At 39.7% G+C, this 18,624-nt stretch overlaps 1 protein-coding gene across 1 annotated transcript in view; it reads left to right on the forward strand.

The window, feature by feature from the left end:
• The first annotated feature begins 420 nt into the window (after positions 1 to 420).
• Positions 421 to 18,624, forward strand: part of LOC134877903 (ras-related protein Rab-26-like) — a 38,939-nt gene continuing 20,735 nt past the window's right edge. Inside the window, exons 1-4 of the mRNA XM_063903579.1 lie at positions 421 to 973; positions 2,789 to 2,899; positions 16,605 to 16,646; positions 18,152 to 18,218. Of these exons, the coding sequence (XP_063759649.1) occupies positions 788 to 973; positions 2,789 to 2,899; positions 16,605 to 16,646; positions 18,152 to 18,218 (406 nt within the window). The 5' untranslated portion in view covers positions 421 to 787. The remainder of the gene's footprint in view (positions 974 to 2,788; positions 2,900 to 16,604; positions 16,647 to 18,151; positions 18,219 to 18,624) is intronic.

Consider the following 18,624-nt stretch of genomic DNA (forward strand, 5'->3'; position numbering starts at 1 on the left):
GAGTGGCAAGTACCAAAAGTAAAAGTACTTATTATGCAGATTGGTCTATTTCAGAATCATATGTATTATATTGTTTAGATGATCATTGATGCAAAAAAGTGTTATCAAAGATGGTAAAGGTGCAGCTAGTTTTAATTACTTTGTATACTGCAAGGTAGCTTGTAATTTGACTCCAGGTGTAACTAAAGTCTTATTCAAGTGTTTATTATATTTCCCATTGTTAATGCAAGTCTGAACAAAGGGTACAAAATAAATGTGGTGCCAAAATAAATTGTTTTGGAGTAGAAGTACAAAGTAGCATAACATAGAAATACTCAAGTAGAGTACAGAGGCTACCTTAAAATTATGCTTAAGTACAGTACTTGAGTAAATGTACTTAGTCACTTCCGACCTCTGGTGTTTGGAGAGTTGTGGCTTTCTGAACAGGCGCCTCGGAGCTGTAATCAGTGCAAAGTGCAGCGCCCGTGTCCTGATAGTTGTGCGCTCAAGGTGGAGTTTTCTGCTCCATCACATCTACAACGCGCAGTGCCGAAGCTGTTGTCCTGAAGAGAGGAGGCTGTACTCAACAGGAAGCGCCTGAACAACGGAAACGAGAGTGTTTTTGTATTTCTTGACAATTTCACTGCTACTCTGAGCAGAGGAGGTGTCGATGAACATGCTGTCAACGCGCAGGTGAAACACATCTGCTAATTGCAAGTTCTTTGCTGCTACAACTTTGCAGTCCTCGGAAGATTTGTTTAGTTTGCTTTGGTTAAGATTCATAGAGATAGTTTTAAAATCTTGATAAATGTCTCGCAAGAAGTCCGCCAAAGGTAAAGCCGCGACAAGCAGCCCGTCTGCGGGCAGCCCCGCCGGGAAAGGGGTCGGGAAGACCGCGAGGAGCAGCCCGGGCATTGTTCAGATGAACGGCGTGATCCATCCTAGCAGACCGTCCATCAGCAACAGCAGCGAGTTCTATGACATCGCTTTCAAGGTAGGATGCCTGCTGTTCAGGAAATGTACAAACAAATACAACTCAGAAAAGTAGCCTTTCATTTCTATTATATGCAACCAAGTACTCGATACAAAAAAAACAGGCAATGGAAGTATTAAATAATACAAAGTAGCACTAAATAATCATATGGACACTTTGAGGCTTTTGTTTCCCTTTATGGCGAGAATATAATGTAGAGAGGAAAGTGGTCATTAGTAAGTGTGTTTGTGGTCTATACCTTATTCATTCCCAGTGTCGTTTTTTTTTTTTGTTAAGCTTTCATTGTCTTTCGTTTTACAACCCCCTTTATTCATTAAACTGCAGCGAGCTCCTGACAGCAGCTGTGTCAATAGACGATCGATAACCTGGAAAGATGCACACATCCGTGCACAAGCCAACAAACAAATCATGGACCAACTGGTTGAATGCATGTTTGTTTCTGTCAGCAGCACCTTACAGTGAGCGAGTTGTGTGCTTTACCTAACAATATTTCGAGTGGACAACTGTCCCCTCACCTTGCTGTAACACAAACAGATTCAGTGTGTACCCCTGACATAGCTTCAAGAGACATGTGCCACCTCCGTGAAGCAGCTGTTTGATGTGAGTGCCTGATGCCTTTTGTGTTGCTCTTTTTCACAGAACAATTGGATTGATTGTTCAATCCAAGCCACTCGGAAATTTATATATTCATATTTAATTAGCTATTATTTGTTTGGTTTGGGGACTACCACTTCTCCGTTCAATATCATTGTGGCTAGAAAATAACAAGTGAAGGTAAAGCCACATTCTCCAGTGTTTACCTGGGTTGAAACTGCACACAAATGATGACTTAATTTAGTTGTTCATGTCGTAATCAATAATTATACTTTTTGAAATCATTAGATCTAAGGAGGATATCTATGCTTCAAGGCTAAATCAAAAGGGTTGTAGCGATTATTCTACTTTATTACAATTGGAGGTTTGCAGAGATTACCTCACTGCCTTTTACAGAGTTTCATTTTGCTATTAAACAGGATTTAGTCTTCCCTCTGACTGCTATTCTGCTTTGACTCAGTGAGAAACTTGATTGTATTTTATCTAGAAAGCCTTAGGGCAGGGAAAAAGCAGGTACTGCAAACATTTAGCTCATGTAGAGCGGTTTCATGCAGAAGACTTGGAAGAAAAGCGATAGAGACTAAACAAACAAAAAAGGTGAAATTTGGAGAATGGGGAAGCATCTTTAAACATGTTATCCACATTTAGTATCTGGCCCAGTTACATCCTGTCATTCTTTTTCCTTGTCTTTCATCTCATCTCTGCTTCCTCTGTGCACCGAGGAGGCGCTTTTGATTTCCAAGGTCTAGGGCATCACAGTCCCTCAGCTAACTTGATAACAGTAATCACATCAAACCATTAACTTCATCACAGCTCGGAATAAAAAGAAAAGGAACGGGGCTCAAGTCAGTTGTTTATGTGCGCACATATGATAAGATGCTTATGATGGCTGTAGATATTCAGCATTGACAGAAAGGACATCCACTGGTAACCAAAATAAGCAGTCACACACATGCATTCACATACACCCTCTTCCCTGGCTAGGCTCCAGGACTAATTTAGCTGAATGATTCAAATGTCCTGTTTTTCCTGAGGACAAACAACCAGAAACTGATATAAAATTAAACATAAGCAATGTCTCCCTGCTGTTAAGGCTCCTACATGGTGTTTTTACCTCCTAGTTCTATCTCTCACACTTTGTAGTTTTACGTTTGTTGTGCTTCTTAGTTTAGCCCTCCAGTGAAACCTGTCTGAGTTGTTCCCTCTTGTATTCCTGTCCAGGTGATGCTGGTTGGAGACTCTGGTGTGGGGAAAACATGTCTTCTGGTTCGTTTTAAGGATGGAGCTTTCCTGGCTGGCAGCTTCATCTCCACTGTGGGCATTGACTTTAGGGTGAGTTTCGATCAATGCAACTGAAAACAACAAGCAAAAACCTGCAAATCACCCACATGCTTGCAAAACATTGTCAAGTTTAGTACCTTTTTATAAAATGGGGCCATTTATACTGATGGGATTTTTTCCAAACTCAGTGTCTTTACATGCCCCAGAGCTGTGAGTCGTTCTTCCGTTAGAAGTTTCACAAGATAGGATATTGATTTCTTAAATTAGTTTGACACGCTTTTGTTTCTTAGTCTCCCCGGTTGATAACCGTGTCTCTCGTGTGCCAGTTTAGTAGTCCCACATGGGCAGCCAGGAAAGAACTTTTCCATCTTTTCTAATGATCACACTCAGGTGTCCAGCACACAGATGACTGCTCAGAGCAACACTCTGACTCAGGGCAGACAAAAAAAGAGACAGTTTCTTCCCTGCGGCTCTGCAGTGACCTTATGCACAGGGTCACGTCAGCCACAGTAACAGCTCTGGGGTTTTTTTTTAACTACAGCTTTAATCACTATCGCTTTTCTTCGTGCATTTAATGTAGACTTGTAGCCAATTTGTATCGCTGTCATTGGTTTCATTACAGATTATATCTAAGTTAAATGCACTTATCGTGACTGGCAATTGTACATTGTACTTTCTTACAAGATATCATTATTTATAATATGTAAGTAAAATAAACCCTTATCAAATCGTCCTTATTATAAAACGTATTGTGCAACAGAAAATACAGTTCCCCTTTAGCTTACCTATTTTTTTTGAGGGCACAAGTTTGCTCTCTTCACATTGATCATATTACTGCTGGATCCCTTCATCACCTTTTTAATTGAATCAATTAGTGACTTTTTTCTTTCCTCCATCAAATTCACCTGTGATGAAAAGATGAACTTATTTTGAAAGGTTTCCACAAAGTTTCAAGGTATCAACATTTACAAAAGATGTAAGTGCAATATTTCATCCTTTATACTCTTGGGAGATACACACATAGTCCGCCACTGTGTATGTGTTAAAGTAACAAACCATTGTAAAGCCCTGTGAGTGGGTTAGAAAAGTGTGTGGGTGGATGAGCAGTAGATTTATTTGCTTATGTAACGTCTCTTATAACACTGTCTGCGGTCCCGATGTACATTTGGGCCTATCTAAGCAAAACAGAGGCCTTTATCAGCTTTATTTGCCTGTTGCATTTACTTCTAATGGAAAAATAAGTACAAAACTCATAAAGCTCGGTGCTTAGTCTGCTCTTTCTGTCATATTGACTTATGATTTAATTGCAGTGCAGCACAGAGCCGTGTAACATGAATAATGTCATTATCATCCCATTCCCTTCTGCATGTTTTCTTGTTGAATGGTTCAGTTTTGAAGTGAAATGGACCCCTCTTAGTTTCATACTTTTATTCAACATATATTCACAATGCTCACATGTACAGAATTAACCCGAAGAGTAGTTTGACAGAAGACTTTGAGTAGGAACAAACGCAGGCATTATTTGTGTTTGTTTTCCCATGGAGGATTCACAGGGAGACAGGGAATGTTTGTTATTTTTAGCTTAAGACAGTTTTGATCCCGTTTAGTTGGTGGGAAAGACAATTGGCTTCGTATGGGGATTTGATTCTGTTCCCACTTCAAAGCTGCTGGGAGATGATGGGTTTTCTTCCCTCTTTGTTTATTGTGGTCTCATCTTGTTTAAGCCTCAGCATGTTCTCAGGATTACAGAGCTGCACTTCAGCCTTGTTAGGCTTATGGTACATGGAGTCAGAATAAAAAAGATATACCGTAACGACACGCATGACTTTAATAATCAATTTCAAAAATTCCTTGAAAAGAGGGAAAGACAAGGCTGCACCTAATCATAGTACCTCCATGCAGATCTCCCCTTGTTATAGTCTATTTCAAAGCTAATTTTAGGTTTATAATTACTGCCTAACACTAAATGTGGGGGGGGGGGCTATTCTATATAGCCCTGTGGCACATTTACGGCATTGATACATAGACCTAATTGGGCTAATTGAATGTTATTTCCCCTCTTTTAGATTGCTAATTAATCAAAAGAAAAAGACTCGCCTACCAGTGAATGTTGGGTCATTCTGTTTCATACGTGTGACGTAGGCTGTCTTAGTTCAGTTAATTTTAATACCCATAAAACTTCTTATATAGTTCTTAAAAAATGCTCCATACCAGTGAAATGCCCCATTTGCAGGAGAGTGCTAACAGTCATCACGGCCAAGTTTTTGCACATACAACATTTTACCAGAGAGAACCAGACTTGATGAACAAGAGCATTTGTGCACCTACGTTATCTCAATAAGCAAGCTTTTTCGGTGAGGCAGAGAGAAACACACACTACAGCACACTTGCAAACTACAATGCAGTATGATGTCAACGTCATCAGTTGCCACGGTAATATAGATGCTGACTGATGGGTGAAGGGCCTGGGATTGAGCAGAGGGCAGAGCTCGTCTTTGTGCCTGATTGTGCGCCTCCTGCACTCCTTGGCTTGAGAGAGTCAGAGTGCTGAAGATTTTTTTTTCCTTTCACTTCAATCAGGACGCCATGAGCAGCATGCGAAAAGTTTCATGTGGGTGTGAAGAACTCAAATGTGTTTGTTTGTCTGCTCTTTGGATAAAAAGGACGTCTGATGTGTTCCTCATGCTTCAGCCTGCTAATCTATTTTTCAGGTTGAGCATGGATTTTGACACGCAAGCATAAAGATGACGTGCTCAATATACTGCTGACATTTTCTTCTGTAGTTTCTACATTTCTGTCTGTACTGTCTCATTTAATTGCCTTGTGTAAATTGTAGGTTCTTCCTGTCAGTGGGAGACAACTTGAATATTTTTTATTTATTAATCAGTCGCTCTGCAGGACTTTACACGGTTTGAACAGCATGTACATACTTAAAGTTTTCCCATTGCTTTTGTATCTAGGTCTGGCTTTGCAGGGCACTGATCCTCAGAATGTCTCAATCACAGATTAAAAAACAGACCTCACAAAAACAAAATGCAAATCAACTCAATGACTTAGTTCATTCAACATCACAGACGTTACACTTATTAATATATGCAGCAATGTGATTTGGAACTAAATTAAACAGTGTGAAGTATAAAGCCATCAGAAATAATTGCAGTGAAAGCTTTGAATCTGAATGATGTAGAGCTTGTTCTTACAGTCATTTTAGAGCCATTCGTTTTCCCATTACAGTAGAGCTGAAGTCTATGATTGGAGCTATCCTTGGTGCTGAACGAATACAGACGGGTTAAACCAAATCCACTTACGGTATAACTACTGAGTCTTCTATCTGTCACCAAACACTTAATATATTTGACATGTCAGCCAGCCGTTTTAATCAGATTGTAACACAATTGGGGACCAATATGAATTCCCAATATTGTTATTGCTTACACCCATCATATTATACATTTTCCTACCACTTTCCTACCCCCCCCCCCCCCCCCATTCAGTTTTTGCTTTAACTAAAAACGATGTGATTTATTGTTAGTTCTTTTAAATGTTGTAGCCTGAAGGCAAACATATTTTTCTCACTTTAAACTAAATCCCACAGTTTAAAGGAAAGGCAGGGAAGTCAATGAGTTTGTGTTGCTGTAAACTTAATGATTCCCTAATGTTATTTACTGAAAAACAATAATGGCAGCTTCAGAGTATTATTTCTACATTACTGCAGTTAAATTATCTTCCTTTTGTAGGTCTGTAATTGTCATAGAAATTCAAATAGATGACTATTAATGGGAAAAAACAAAAGGAGTTTATCCCAGGGAAAATTCGAGATGCTCAGAGAGGAAAGATATGAGATGTTACTCAAACAGGCCTTAAGTCGTTTCCAGTGTGGCAGAAAAACAACCTCTTCACAATCTACCTCACCTCATAAAAACTGGAGAGGAGCAATTCTTCCATCCCTCAGTTGAAGTGTAGTCAGTGATGGGGAGAAGAGCAGCACTTCTCACCTCCACTGAGAGACAAGAGAGCTGCTCCCAGCTGTCAGTCATGTCTACTGTGCCCCGAGTCACAGACCCTTATGCAAACAGGTAATTCATGCATCTGTTCATGAAAAAGCATGTCTTTGACTTGGGAAGATAGAGTTTGAAAAATGCCTGTGAGGATGGATGCAAACGTTTTAGCCTCGTTTTAAGGTTAGCCCTTTGAGTTTGTTGGTAGGAACAGCCCCATGGTTCAACCCTTTGTGTTTTTATACTATATCTTCTAACTGCTGGATGGATTGCTATTAAACTATTTAGAAACATTTGTGGTTGTAGACGGTAAGGACTTTGATCTCCTACCTTTTCCTCATTCAATCTTTGTCATTTATCTTCAGATGCTGCTGCATCCTGTTTTGTATTTGTTCCACTGTGATGGTTTATCTTCTTGACTGCTACCCATTGTTTTCACCAATTATTAATTGTGACTATGACTCAGACAATGTTTACTGCTTGCCCTTATAGTTGTCAGATCAAGCAAAAAATTGACTTTCCTTGTGTGTGGGAATTCCATTACCCTCTTTGATCGAGATGAATGACCACTCTTGACCTCAGTGACCTTCTCTCCCCTGCACCTGCTTGATGTGTGAACAAAATGTGCAATACATCCACTGTTATTGGCATGTGATGTGCACCACATGATTACATTTTGACCAATGAGTGAGTCCCAGATCATTTAAACTCCCCAGACGATGAACAGATTATATTTTACATTCTGGGGATGAAGTCAGTTATCACAGACCCCACTCTACAGCCCATCACTGCCTCCTTCTCCAATGATTTACTCGAAACACAACCTAGTGCTGGTCCATAAAATGTCCCTGACAGGCTTAAGGGACACACTTTCCAGCTGGCCTACTAATTCATCCCACCGTGTTTGTATGGTGTCTCGTACACAAGTCCTTTATCTCCATGATTTCCGCTTGCAGCACTACATCAGCTGCAGTTGATGGGCTTCAGTTCATCACTGATTAATGGGTGGTAGGAGCAAATTCTGAGAGCCACTGTGCTTCACATATCAGATTCAGTCTCTATTCAGGACTGTTGCTTTAAACCATGTTAGCAACATGGCTCAATGTGAGCAGACCCAACAACAATAAACTTTTGGAGGGTTTGACATTTAATTATACGCCAGTGAATTTTCCCCAGAAGATGCATATTTATGGATTTGGTGATCCCCTGAATTAATATTCCAATGTAAAGTGTCAAATACAACACAACACTTGTGGCCAAATGGTTTAAGCTAAAGGATAATATCGGATTTGACTTTACTTTGTGATCCAGTGATATGCCCAGTATACACACACTTAAACCTGCGTGACCAGTTAAACCGCAGATGTCACACCTTTTGGGTAAAGCATAGATCTAGTTTCTCTCTACAAGCAAAGCAGCAGGAGTTTCACATATAACCGACAGCCCCATTGATTCATATTTCACTTTCTTCTGATGTTATTTCTTGCTGTTATTAGTATGTATGTGGGGGAGGGGGGAGAGGAACCATGAAAATGCCAAATCTTCACTTTCAGTTGTGTGATTTAAAGATAACCTGAGGTGGTGATGCTTTTTGCTACTGCACACCTACATATAAGAACATTACAGCCCCAATGAGAAAAAAACTCTCTCTCAGCCTAATGAACCTGAATCAAAGCTAAATAATGCTGATGGGATGGTTTCCTTTTTTGGTGGGGAAGGAGCACTTGTTCAGAATTCACTTTGGTATTTATTTTTGAATAAATGAAGCAGAACGTTTACTCAGCCAGTTGCAGATGTCTCCAATGACCTTTATAGTCCCGGGTGAACTGACCAGTGCAGCTATCGCCGATTTGATAATTTATCCATTTATCTACCTGTGAACAAAAAGACTGTTGAATTATTTAAATACTTTCAGTCTTATTAGGCAGGAAATGCTCAAGAATGTGTCATGACTGCATTTCCATGGTGCTGAGGATGAGAGAGGCATCAGAGATCAGGTAGAAAGGGTTGACCCAGAAACAGGGGCAGAATCAGCTTTAAATCTTATAACCAGAGAGGTAGAAGGTTGCCATTACATACTTGCCTTACATGCTACATGTCTTTTGAGTTATAATGAGCAGCTGAATGTGTTCTTTCATATATCGTGCTATAATGATGAACTTGGTTACCTCAAAGGATATACATAGAAAATGTTGCAGGCTTCTCTTCTTGGTCAGGTTAGACTTTAATTTAGTTGTGAGCTTCCTAGCTTCCATTGGCACTTCAAGCTGTAAACATAGATTATTTGGCCTGACCTCTGACTCACATGTTTTGGAGCCAATCATCCAAAACATGATTCATCACAAAGGCTGTATAACCTGTGGTCCGGTTGACCTCTGGTGACCAGTGCTTCAAGACTGAGCTCTTGTTGTGTAGTCAATAGCATTGATAACAGCTTTGTGGCTTAATGGGTTGGAAAACGCGTTATAGTCTATTTCACTGATCTCAGCTGGGCTGGAATAAGTAAGACAGATTATCTCCTTTTGTTTACCTTTCTGGTATATGATTGGAAGAGAGACAAAAAGAGGGTTGAAAAATAAATGCAGTTGCTCCAAATACTGTGTGTATGTTGAGTGCGATGTGAAGACATGAAACATTGAAGGTCTGTTCAATTTGAATCCCTCCATCAATAAATGATTGATGTTGAAAAGCTGTCTGTCTCACTCGTGTGAAATCAGGAAGTGAGATGCTGGTGTTGTTTCCGTTCGATTCCATGTAGTAACACATCCAGCGGCACATTCAGTGGCAGTCGATGATACACGCGCGTATATGCGCACACGATACACAAACTCACACTGATTACAATGCTCAACAGATGTGGCAACTGTTAATGAAGTAGGGGAGATCCAAGCAGGCAGCTCTTGTTATGCATCTGGCCCTCTCCTCTGCCCGCAGCCAGAGTCTGTTAGCTGTCTCTTTTACATCACTGTCGGCAAATAATGGTCGTGAAAACTGGCACAGTCTGATGTTCAGTCCCCATGTTTTAGGATGCAGGCAATCTGTTTCAGTGCAGGCAGCTTCTCTGTAAAGCTCTGGGGTTATTTGTCCCTAGTGACAAAAAAACTTGAAATGTAAGCTGCAGAGGAAAAATGGACTGATAAATGTGTTGGCACCGTTACCCAAAGTGTGTTTGTGTGGATTAGAGATGTAACTATTTTAGTTTAAAAGAGTATTTGTTTATTTATATCTTAACCAAAAAGGCCACGAGTAATGGTCGTAGGTTCTAAAATGTGAGCATTTTTTCATACTTGAATATATTTTAGGAGGAAGTATTGTTCTCTATACACCACCACATTATACTGTCATACTGTATAGTTATGAGCTACAGATTTAGACTTTATGAAAAACATGAATATATTATTATTGTAACAGATGAAACCATTCAACAGTATAAAATCCAATCATATGTAATATTTTAATAAAACAGACCATTCTGCCCAATGAGACTTTTACGTTTGATGTTTTTAAGTGTGTTTTAGTATTGTTTTGTTCATTATACATACTTATTTTAAACTTTCAATTGTTTAAAAATGTTGAGTTTTTATTTTTTTTGTACTTGTGATTTATTTTTGTCATTGCCACTCTGAAAACTTGCTACTGGTAAATGGAAAATGTTTGAGTCTTTAGACAAAATGAGCAGTATTACAATCTGATGAAAATGTTACGTCAGTATGTGTTGTAGGATAATGGTTCCTGGGCATTTGACTGAGAAAGTCATTGTCATGTAAATCGTTAATAAATATGATTGATAGTTGAAGTCATAATGTTTAACTGAACAAAACTGACTCGAACCAAACACACACACATCACATGAATACAAGGACACACTTGAGGCAGGCTGAGTGAGCAATCATGTGTTCGCAACATCCACTCATAATGCTGTCCATCCTTAGTGATTTATAATTCAACATATATGTGTTTGTGACATTTAAAAACCCCAATTCCTCTCTGCAGTTTGCTTTTTGCATCGTGGCTGACGTGTGATGTTCATTTTCAAGTGGCTGAAAGTCTTCAGACGTCATGTTTTTGAGTGACTAATGCAACAACTGAAGGTTAATCATTATGTAATTGCTGGGACTCAGTTTGGAGAACTACATGCCCTTTTGTAAAGTTTGACCACCCAGTGTTTTTAGTTTTGTTCCAAAATTAAGATCATGTTTTTTATTGACGTTGTAGATTAGCAGGAGTCAAAATCAAATTGAACTACTGAAGGAAGCAGAAAGGTTGTTGTCTTGACGAATTGAAGAATGCTAATGGAGTGTCTGAGAGTCTCCCTACTACTATTGACCAAAGGCTGGTCCAATAATGTATCACTTGATTAGAGATGAGTTTCTGATCCTGAGGACACGGAAGACGTGAGACAAAGGCTTTCTGTGTTTGCCTTTTTTAAAATATTGTGCTTTTAGATTTTCGGGCTTTAACAAGCTGTGATACCATAAGTCATCTGTGTCTCACTATGGGAAACGCCAGTGTTACTGACTGAGAGAAAAGTTTCAGATACCATCATATGTGTCTGTAATGCACATTGTACAGAGCAAGCACTAGATGGATGGGAAAAAATATATAAATAGATGGAAAATAAAACAGCAGGGAGAGAGGCAGCGCTGGCATGTGAGAGGACGATAGCGGACCCATCATAAAAATCAAGCTTTGACTCGATGATTACATCTTCTTCTGAACGCTTCCGCTCCTCTGTGATACTCCCTCTGTCATTGTGCATATCTTCGACAGTGTGCCACACACATGGCTGTATTTATGCATCTGTCTTTCACTTGTTTCCAGCTATATACATTTTGTATTATTTATAGTTTATATATTTGATGGCTGACTGATTTCTCCATTATCCACTTTCACCCGCCTGCCAGCCTGTCTGCGCGCCTGCCTCCTCTGAGTGGGTGAAATTACAGTGCCAAGCTTCATCATGCCATCAAGTGGCAGTAATGTTTTTTTTTTAACAGTTTGAAAAAATGAATTAAATTTGGATGGAATTGGAGTTGCAATACGAGCCAGAGGCACAGTTCTATAATTTGCTCTGAGATGTTCTCTCTATTGTGATGTGTACCAAGCCATAGACCTTACTAAAAGTTAATTCAGTCAACTTGACTGTGTGTCCAATGCATGTGTAACCTTGTGAGTATGTGTATTGGTTAGGGGTTCACTTCTGCCTGGAGAGATGTTTTGTAATTAATGAAAAGCAGCTTTGCCACCTGCTGCCCTAATGTCACTAAGACCCAGAGAGCGAGCCCTGAGGAGCACCATGAATATTTAACCAGGGCATGAAAGAGGTGCCAAGATACTTGTTTTAAAATGGGAGCGTCACTGGAGTGAAAGACTGAAATGGTGAAGGAACATTAAGGGAGATGAGATGGATGTTGTGCAATAAAGATGCCAGAATATAAAAACAGTGTCTTTTTCTTTTGAGTAACGTTATGTAAAGCTCTTTTCAAGCTTTATAGCAGATATGCCATTTATTGTTTAGAGTTTCTTTGTATTTCAGCATTATTGGGCTTCTCACAAACTCGTATCATAGCTGTAAGTGCAAAAGAGAAAAAATAAATGGTAAGCTAAAGCAGAACAATTATAATGTATACATTTTTAATGAACAAACAAACTATTTCTTCAGCAAAGACAAAAGAAAAAATGTACACAGTATAATGCAGATTCAAATTCCTTTAAAGGTTGCACAACATCAAAGATGAGCAGTGTTACTAGAGGAACTCTGTAGCATTGCTTTTGGTAATAAAAAAAAACCCTCCACATTAACAATTAGTGCAGTCATCATAACGTATATCAACAAACACTGAGTTATCTGGTTGTAATGTGAATGTAGGGGCACTACAGTGAAGCCAGTCAGGGATGGACTTTCTTGTTAGGACCTCCTTATAACATTGTTGTCTAAGGCTGAGTTTTGATCACACCAAGTGTTTCTAGAGGTAAAGGATGAAATCCAAACCATTGGCTTTTCCAAGAAGCAGCTTTAATCTTAATCTGAAACATGGAGGGATGTAAAAAGGACAGACTGTGAAATGTAAATGCTTTATGCTCCTTGGAGTAAAGATATGGACAGTGGAAAATGTTTTGTGAGAGCAAACTCAGTTTTCCAGTCAGAGTTGAGACAGATGAACACAAAACCTTTCTTAATGGTCATTTTCCCTCACCATGATCTGAGGTCCTCAAGTGTAACACATTAATGAATCCCATGGGGTTTATATATGTACCTTGCAATATTTATGGGTATTGTTTAATGTGATTTATTATGCTGCTTCTCTGACTCCAGGAGAATACTCAGTGCATTTAATGAACATACTAAAAGAGTGTCTTGGTTAGAACATAACGTATTCAGGATCTTGAGAAGAGGAGGCCATTTTTAGACCAATTTGTATCGACGTTATTAGAGAATGTTTAACTAGCACTGGTATGCTGATTTATGATCCGAATATGGGCTGAAAATTACTGAAGCAAAGCCGATGTCTATAATGGCAGGAAAGAAGCGCTCCTTTCCTGCAGAAATGATTAAAGGAGAGGAGGGAATTAGAAGGGATAAAGAGGATTGGAGATTCTTTTTTTTGGTGGGACATAGGATTGAGGAATATACTGTAGGACAACTACTTGTACTATCTTGGTACTTGTATCCAAAGATTTTTTTTTTTTTTATGTACGACAGGTACAATGAAATCCTAAATTGGTATTTTTATATAAAATGACAGAAACGAATGCCCGCTTCTGTCATAATATCAAAACCGGCTGATAAGACTCTGTTCTGTAGGCAGGGAGGTTGAACATGTTTGTGGGTACAGTATGCTCCAGTATGCATTTGTCTGTGTCAGCATGACTTGGAAATCTTGACAGCTGGGAGTTGGGTTGAATGCAGAGCAGAGCCGTGCCTCTCCCTCACCCTCACCCTCACCCTCACCCTCGCCCTCGCCCTGACTTCCTAACTTATTTCCCCCATTACTTTGATTTCTGACGTCTGTGTGTGTTGCGGCCCTGGTGCCTTATGAACCATAGAGCTCTCTGAGAAAAAAAGAACAGATATAGAGGAACGGGGCCTTGCACACTGTAGATTATTTCTCATTATTTTCCATCAGTACAGTATATTTGTCTCTCATGCAATCTTTTTGTGGCCATTATGCTCCCGTTCTTTGCCTCAAGCTGCTTCCATTAGTGATTTATTGGCTCACATTTTGCGGGCCCCTCTTAAAGTTTGTTATGCATTTTTGATTTATTATACCTGTGAAGTGCTGTTAAAGTAATTCTGTACTTACTGCCTTTTCACTTATGTACCTTTTTTTTGAGTGGAAAGATGAACTGGTTTACAACCAGTGTCTGGCTTGTGAGCAGTGCAGCGTGTATTTGAAACATTTGTTCTGTTTGGAGGAAATCAAATTGAAGAGAAAATGGTGCAAGCTTCTCTGGTGTCCCTTTTGTAAATGGTCACTACACAGGGCTGAGCTGTGTCAGCTTGTAGGATGATACAGCTTGAGGAAGTTTTGACGGTAAAGGGAAGACGTGTGTGATTGATACTCTTTAATTTACAATATTTCAATTCCATTAATCTTACCACAGTAGACTTAGCTGCTCCAAAATTTCTTTTTATCCTGCACTCAGTGCTCATTAAATATCTCTATGTCCTGTTCTGGTTGATTTCAAGTAATTCCTCTTTATAAATCAAACATAATTATCAATGCAATCAAGCCCGACTAACCACCCCAAATCCTCACGGTGCTATCATGAGCATCTTTTTCTAGGTCACTAAATATTTATGAAGCCCGCGATCAAATTGTAGGTTGTTTTTAGTGACAACAACAACAACAGGGAGAATGTCTTTTGAGACTCTGATTCCTATCAGGGCATACAAACTACAGCTTGACTTGTCTGTGAATATGTATGAGATTCCTCCTCTAGGACTCTCTGGGAGGTAAATCATCCGACCGCGTCACCAAAGGCCGTATCTCTTTCTAGGTGCTGGGCTGGGAGATTAGCAGCAACTTGTTGGGGTTGAACATCTCCTGTTCCTCCTCAGGGATCGAGGAATTAGAAGGGCAACAGTGGTTCTCAGCAAAGGATGGTGATGGGGTGGGGGGGGGTGGCGGCTGCTTGAGAGCATTGCTGTGGCACCAGGTGACGTATTCCCCACATGCAAGGCCTAATGTGGTTAATAAAACATCATAAACTCCTAACTTCTTCAGCCATCAGCACAATGAACATAGGAAATGAATATGGTGGAATTCATGTGGTGATGTGAATGTCAACGACTGTCATTTATTGTAGAATCATGTCCTCTAGAGACTTTAGAGACGAAATATAGGCAGATGTACAGTCATTTTCTGCCAAATTAGTGGAGTTGGCCCATGATTGCACAATCAATATTGTATATTCATGGTTCTCAAAGGATGAATCCTACAGACTGTGATGATCCCCTGACTTTTCTTCCAGCACCACCACTACACAAACATTTGTGTGTTTTTGAGTAACATAGTTCAACTACTGAAGGAAGTTTGTTAAATGCATTCAGAGTTTTGAAAGGATGAGGATGACAATTTATCTCTTAAACCTTAAGCCAAAACTATATCAATCACACTGGTTTCTAGGAAATTGTGTACAGACATTTGTGTTCTCCCTCAGGATGGTGATCTACTGATTCAGACGCGATATCCAATACTTTGGTTTATGACCGGCTGCAAACTATTGGCATTCACATGTACTGGTAATATTTTCCAAGCAAAAAAAGACCAATCACACTGATTAATGCATCTCAAAGCTGACGTGTTGCTCCTTTTCTTTCTTGTATTTGGTAGTAAATAGATTTTTTGGGGTTTTTGGGTAAATCAAAAGGTCGACACCACATTAGACACAGGGAACTTCTTTTTAACTTGTTGTTAATGTTCTATACAGAAATGATTAATTGAGAAAGTAATCTGCAAATTAATTGATTTGATGATCATAATCATTAGTTGCATCCCTAATTGCCTCCAAAAGTAGGGCAAGCTATCGAGGTGTATCATTGGTCTGACAGTGTAGATCAAAAAGATGTAGTGCTCCTCCAGATGTTGCATCAGGAGTGATCAATGAGGTGAAGGGCACAGGGCAGGAGGCGGGAGGCAGATTCTCGCCTCGGAGATAATTTATGTATTTAGGTCACTTCCTCTCATAGGCCAGGTGTGCAATTGGGCTACAGGGGCAAGTTGGACCAATATGCATTGCAATGTTTGGTAAATAGCAATGATATAGAACAAGTTTGTGCAATAAGAGCAGCACTACTTTAGGTTAATTTAAAATAAAACCCAATCCTGCCTACATTTAGACTAGATTTAATTTGAAGGAAGGTAGTTTAACCTGAGTGCATCTAGTTCTCTATAGAGTCACCCTCTGACCTAGGAAACCTCAAATCCATTTGGCTGAGCGTCACTGCTGTGTGGTGAAGCCGATCGAAGTCGTGATCAGAGGAATGTCTCCCTAAGAAGGCAAGACGGAGGGAGGCGAAGGGAGCTAAGGGGTAATCCTCTGGAGGAGGCGAGCTCAAAGGGAGGTGCAGACATGCAATATTGATGGAGAGGAGAGTGAGGCTGGTAGATGAGAGGAAGAGACAGCTCAGCCAGGTGTCTGCCACTCAGGAAACCTCAAGTTTTTTCTTCAACGCACTAAAGATGTTGTTGCTAGTTGGAAAACAGGTTTAAATTTAGGCACTGTCACTTATGATTTCTTGCTTTTATTTCCAGAATAAAGTCCTGAACATTGATGGAGTCAAGGTGAAGCTCCAGGTAAGAACTTAATTTAATCTTGAAAAAACCTCAAACAACTGTTTCTACACAATTTGTATAATTATAAATGATGTTGCTAAAAGAAAGGCGTCAACCAAACAAGAATCAGGGTCCAAACCCCCTGCGGCAATCCTATCCTAGATCCCATTTTAGCTTTAGCAGTGCCTGTTATTCTGTTTAGCTATCTGATGCATGTGCCTAATCACACAATATAAATTAAAGTGTCTGTGGCCTTGGTTTGTGAGGAAATCAATGATCCTGATACAAGAAGCCCCTGAAAGAACATTATGGTTTATCCATCTCCATGAATACTCTCCATGAGGCTTTGCTTTCTTCCCTAATCCACACTTCATTCTTCTTTTAAACACGTTGTTGTATTTTTGATATTTCTCATAGAAGAAGTAAATATGTGAATCATCCCTAATGATCAGACTGAGGGGTCAATGGAGGCTGGTGAAGTGGGCCTTTGCTCTGTAATGTATTTAGTCGAGGTAAATTGGCTCAGTCAGTCTGCTGAGCACCCTGTAGCCCAAACAGAGAGACAGGGAGGTATTTTTGCTCCAGTAATTGCCGTTCTTCACTCCGGCCTCTTGGCCCCAGAAGGGTGGGGGTGGTTGGAAAGCAGAACCAGTAATGAAGCTCACACGTCTCTGTGAGAGAAAGAAAAAGAGGGAGGGTCCAGAAACATTTCTGATGAAAATCTACAACAAGAAAGTGAGAGATGTGGTGAACCTGTACAGGTCTGCTTTAAGAGGAGAAGAAAATGTAATTGCCATGGAGCCAAAATTGTATTAGTCAGTGCTGCCTAATGGGGGAAAAAGACTGACTTAATTAGCCTTATTCCACTGAGGTTGGTCTAGGGGACGAAGAGCACCAACCACAGACAATTAATATTCAATATCATGACGCAGACTGAGCTTGAAATGATGGAAAAAATATGTGCTGTGACCTTAAGTCTGCACTTATTTAAGAACCAGTGTTTCTTGAATCAACCTTCGATTAGATGACTGTGTGTATTGTCAAATGACTTTCTTGAAGGGACTTCAACTGTTAAATATCTTATTTAAAGCCTAAACCTTAGTGTTTTGATTTCCTTTCATCCCATTAATTAACCCTGTTTCCAGTAGCTAAAGGGGTCGGCACCAAAATACAGTAAAATAGTGCACTTACATTAATGGAAGTAAACAAGACTCCTAATAAATACTCGTAATGTTGCTACAGGTCTGCTTATGTGAACATGGGTGACCGCTTGCTACGATGCAAGCTTTAAGCTAATAATATGTCAATGTTGTGTTTTCGGTTTGCTGAATTCACAAGAAAAATAGTCTGTTCAAAGGTCCTGAATATCTTGTTTCCATTTTCTAGACTTAGCCAATAAGTCGAGTAATTTGAATGGAGGGCTTCTCAATGAACTCTAGCGGGATGCCTGAGCAAACAGGACTTATTAAAAAGATAGAAACTTCATTTAGTATTCGGTGTTAACCTTCCTCTATTATTCTCTGCAGATCTGGGACACAGCTGGACAGGAGCGGTTCCGCAGTGTCACTCATGCCTACTACCGTGACGCCCATGGTGAGACACGCACACACACATCTATACGTTTTTTAAATTGTTGTACTACAGAAGATGAACTTCTGAGTTAGGAAACAATCTTGGTTCGTGTTACACTTGAGATACTTAACATGCAACCTAATGTGCAGATTATTGCCTCTTATAGAGTGCCGTTTAAACATTTTGTTTTTTTAATTTATTTTTCTTCCATTGTGCTGAACTCTCAAGAGCTGAGGGTTATTTTTAACTTTCCTGGGATGGAAATACAACACAATCAGGTTTCATGGACTCTTTGATGATTTGTAATCAGTCATCACTAATGGGTGTGTGCCTGCATGTGCCTTTGTCTACTTTTATTCAACATATGAGGCATGCATTAAGAAAGCTCTTAGTGGCCACTCTGCATGTGTCTCTCACAAAGCTTCTA

Source organism: Eleginops maclovinus, chromosome 16 (genome assembly GCF_036324505.1).
Source record: "Eleginops maclovinus isolate JMC-PN-2008 ecotype Puerto Natales chromosome 16, JC_Emac_rtc_rv5, whole genome shotgun sequence".
Lineage (NCBI taxonomy): Eukaryota > Metazoa > Chordata > Actinopteri > Perciformes > Eleginopidae > Eleginops > Eleginops maclovinus.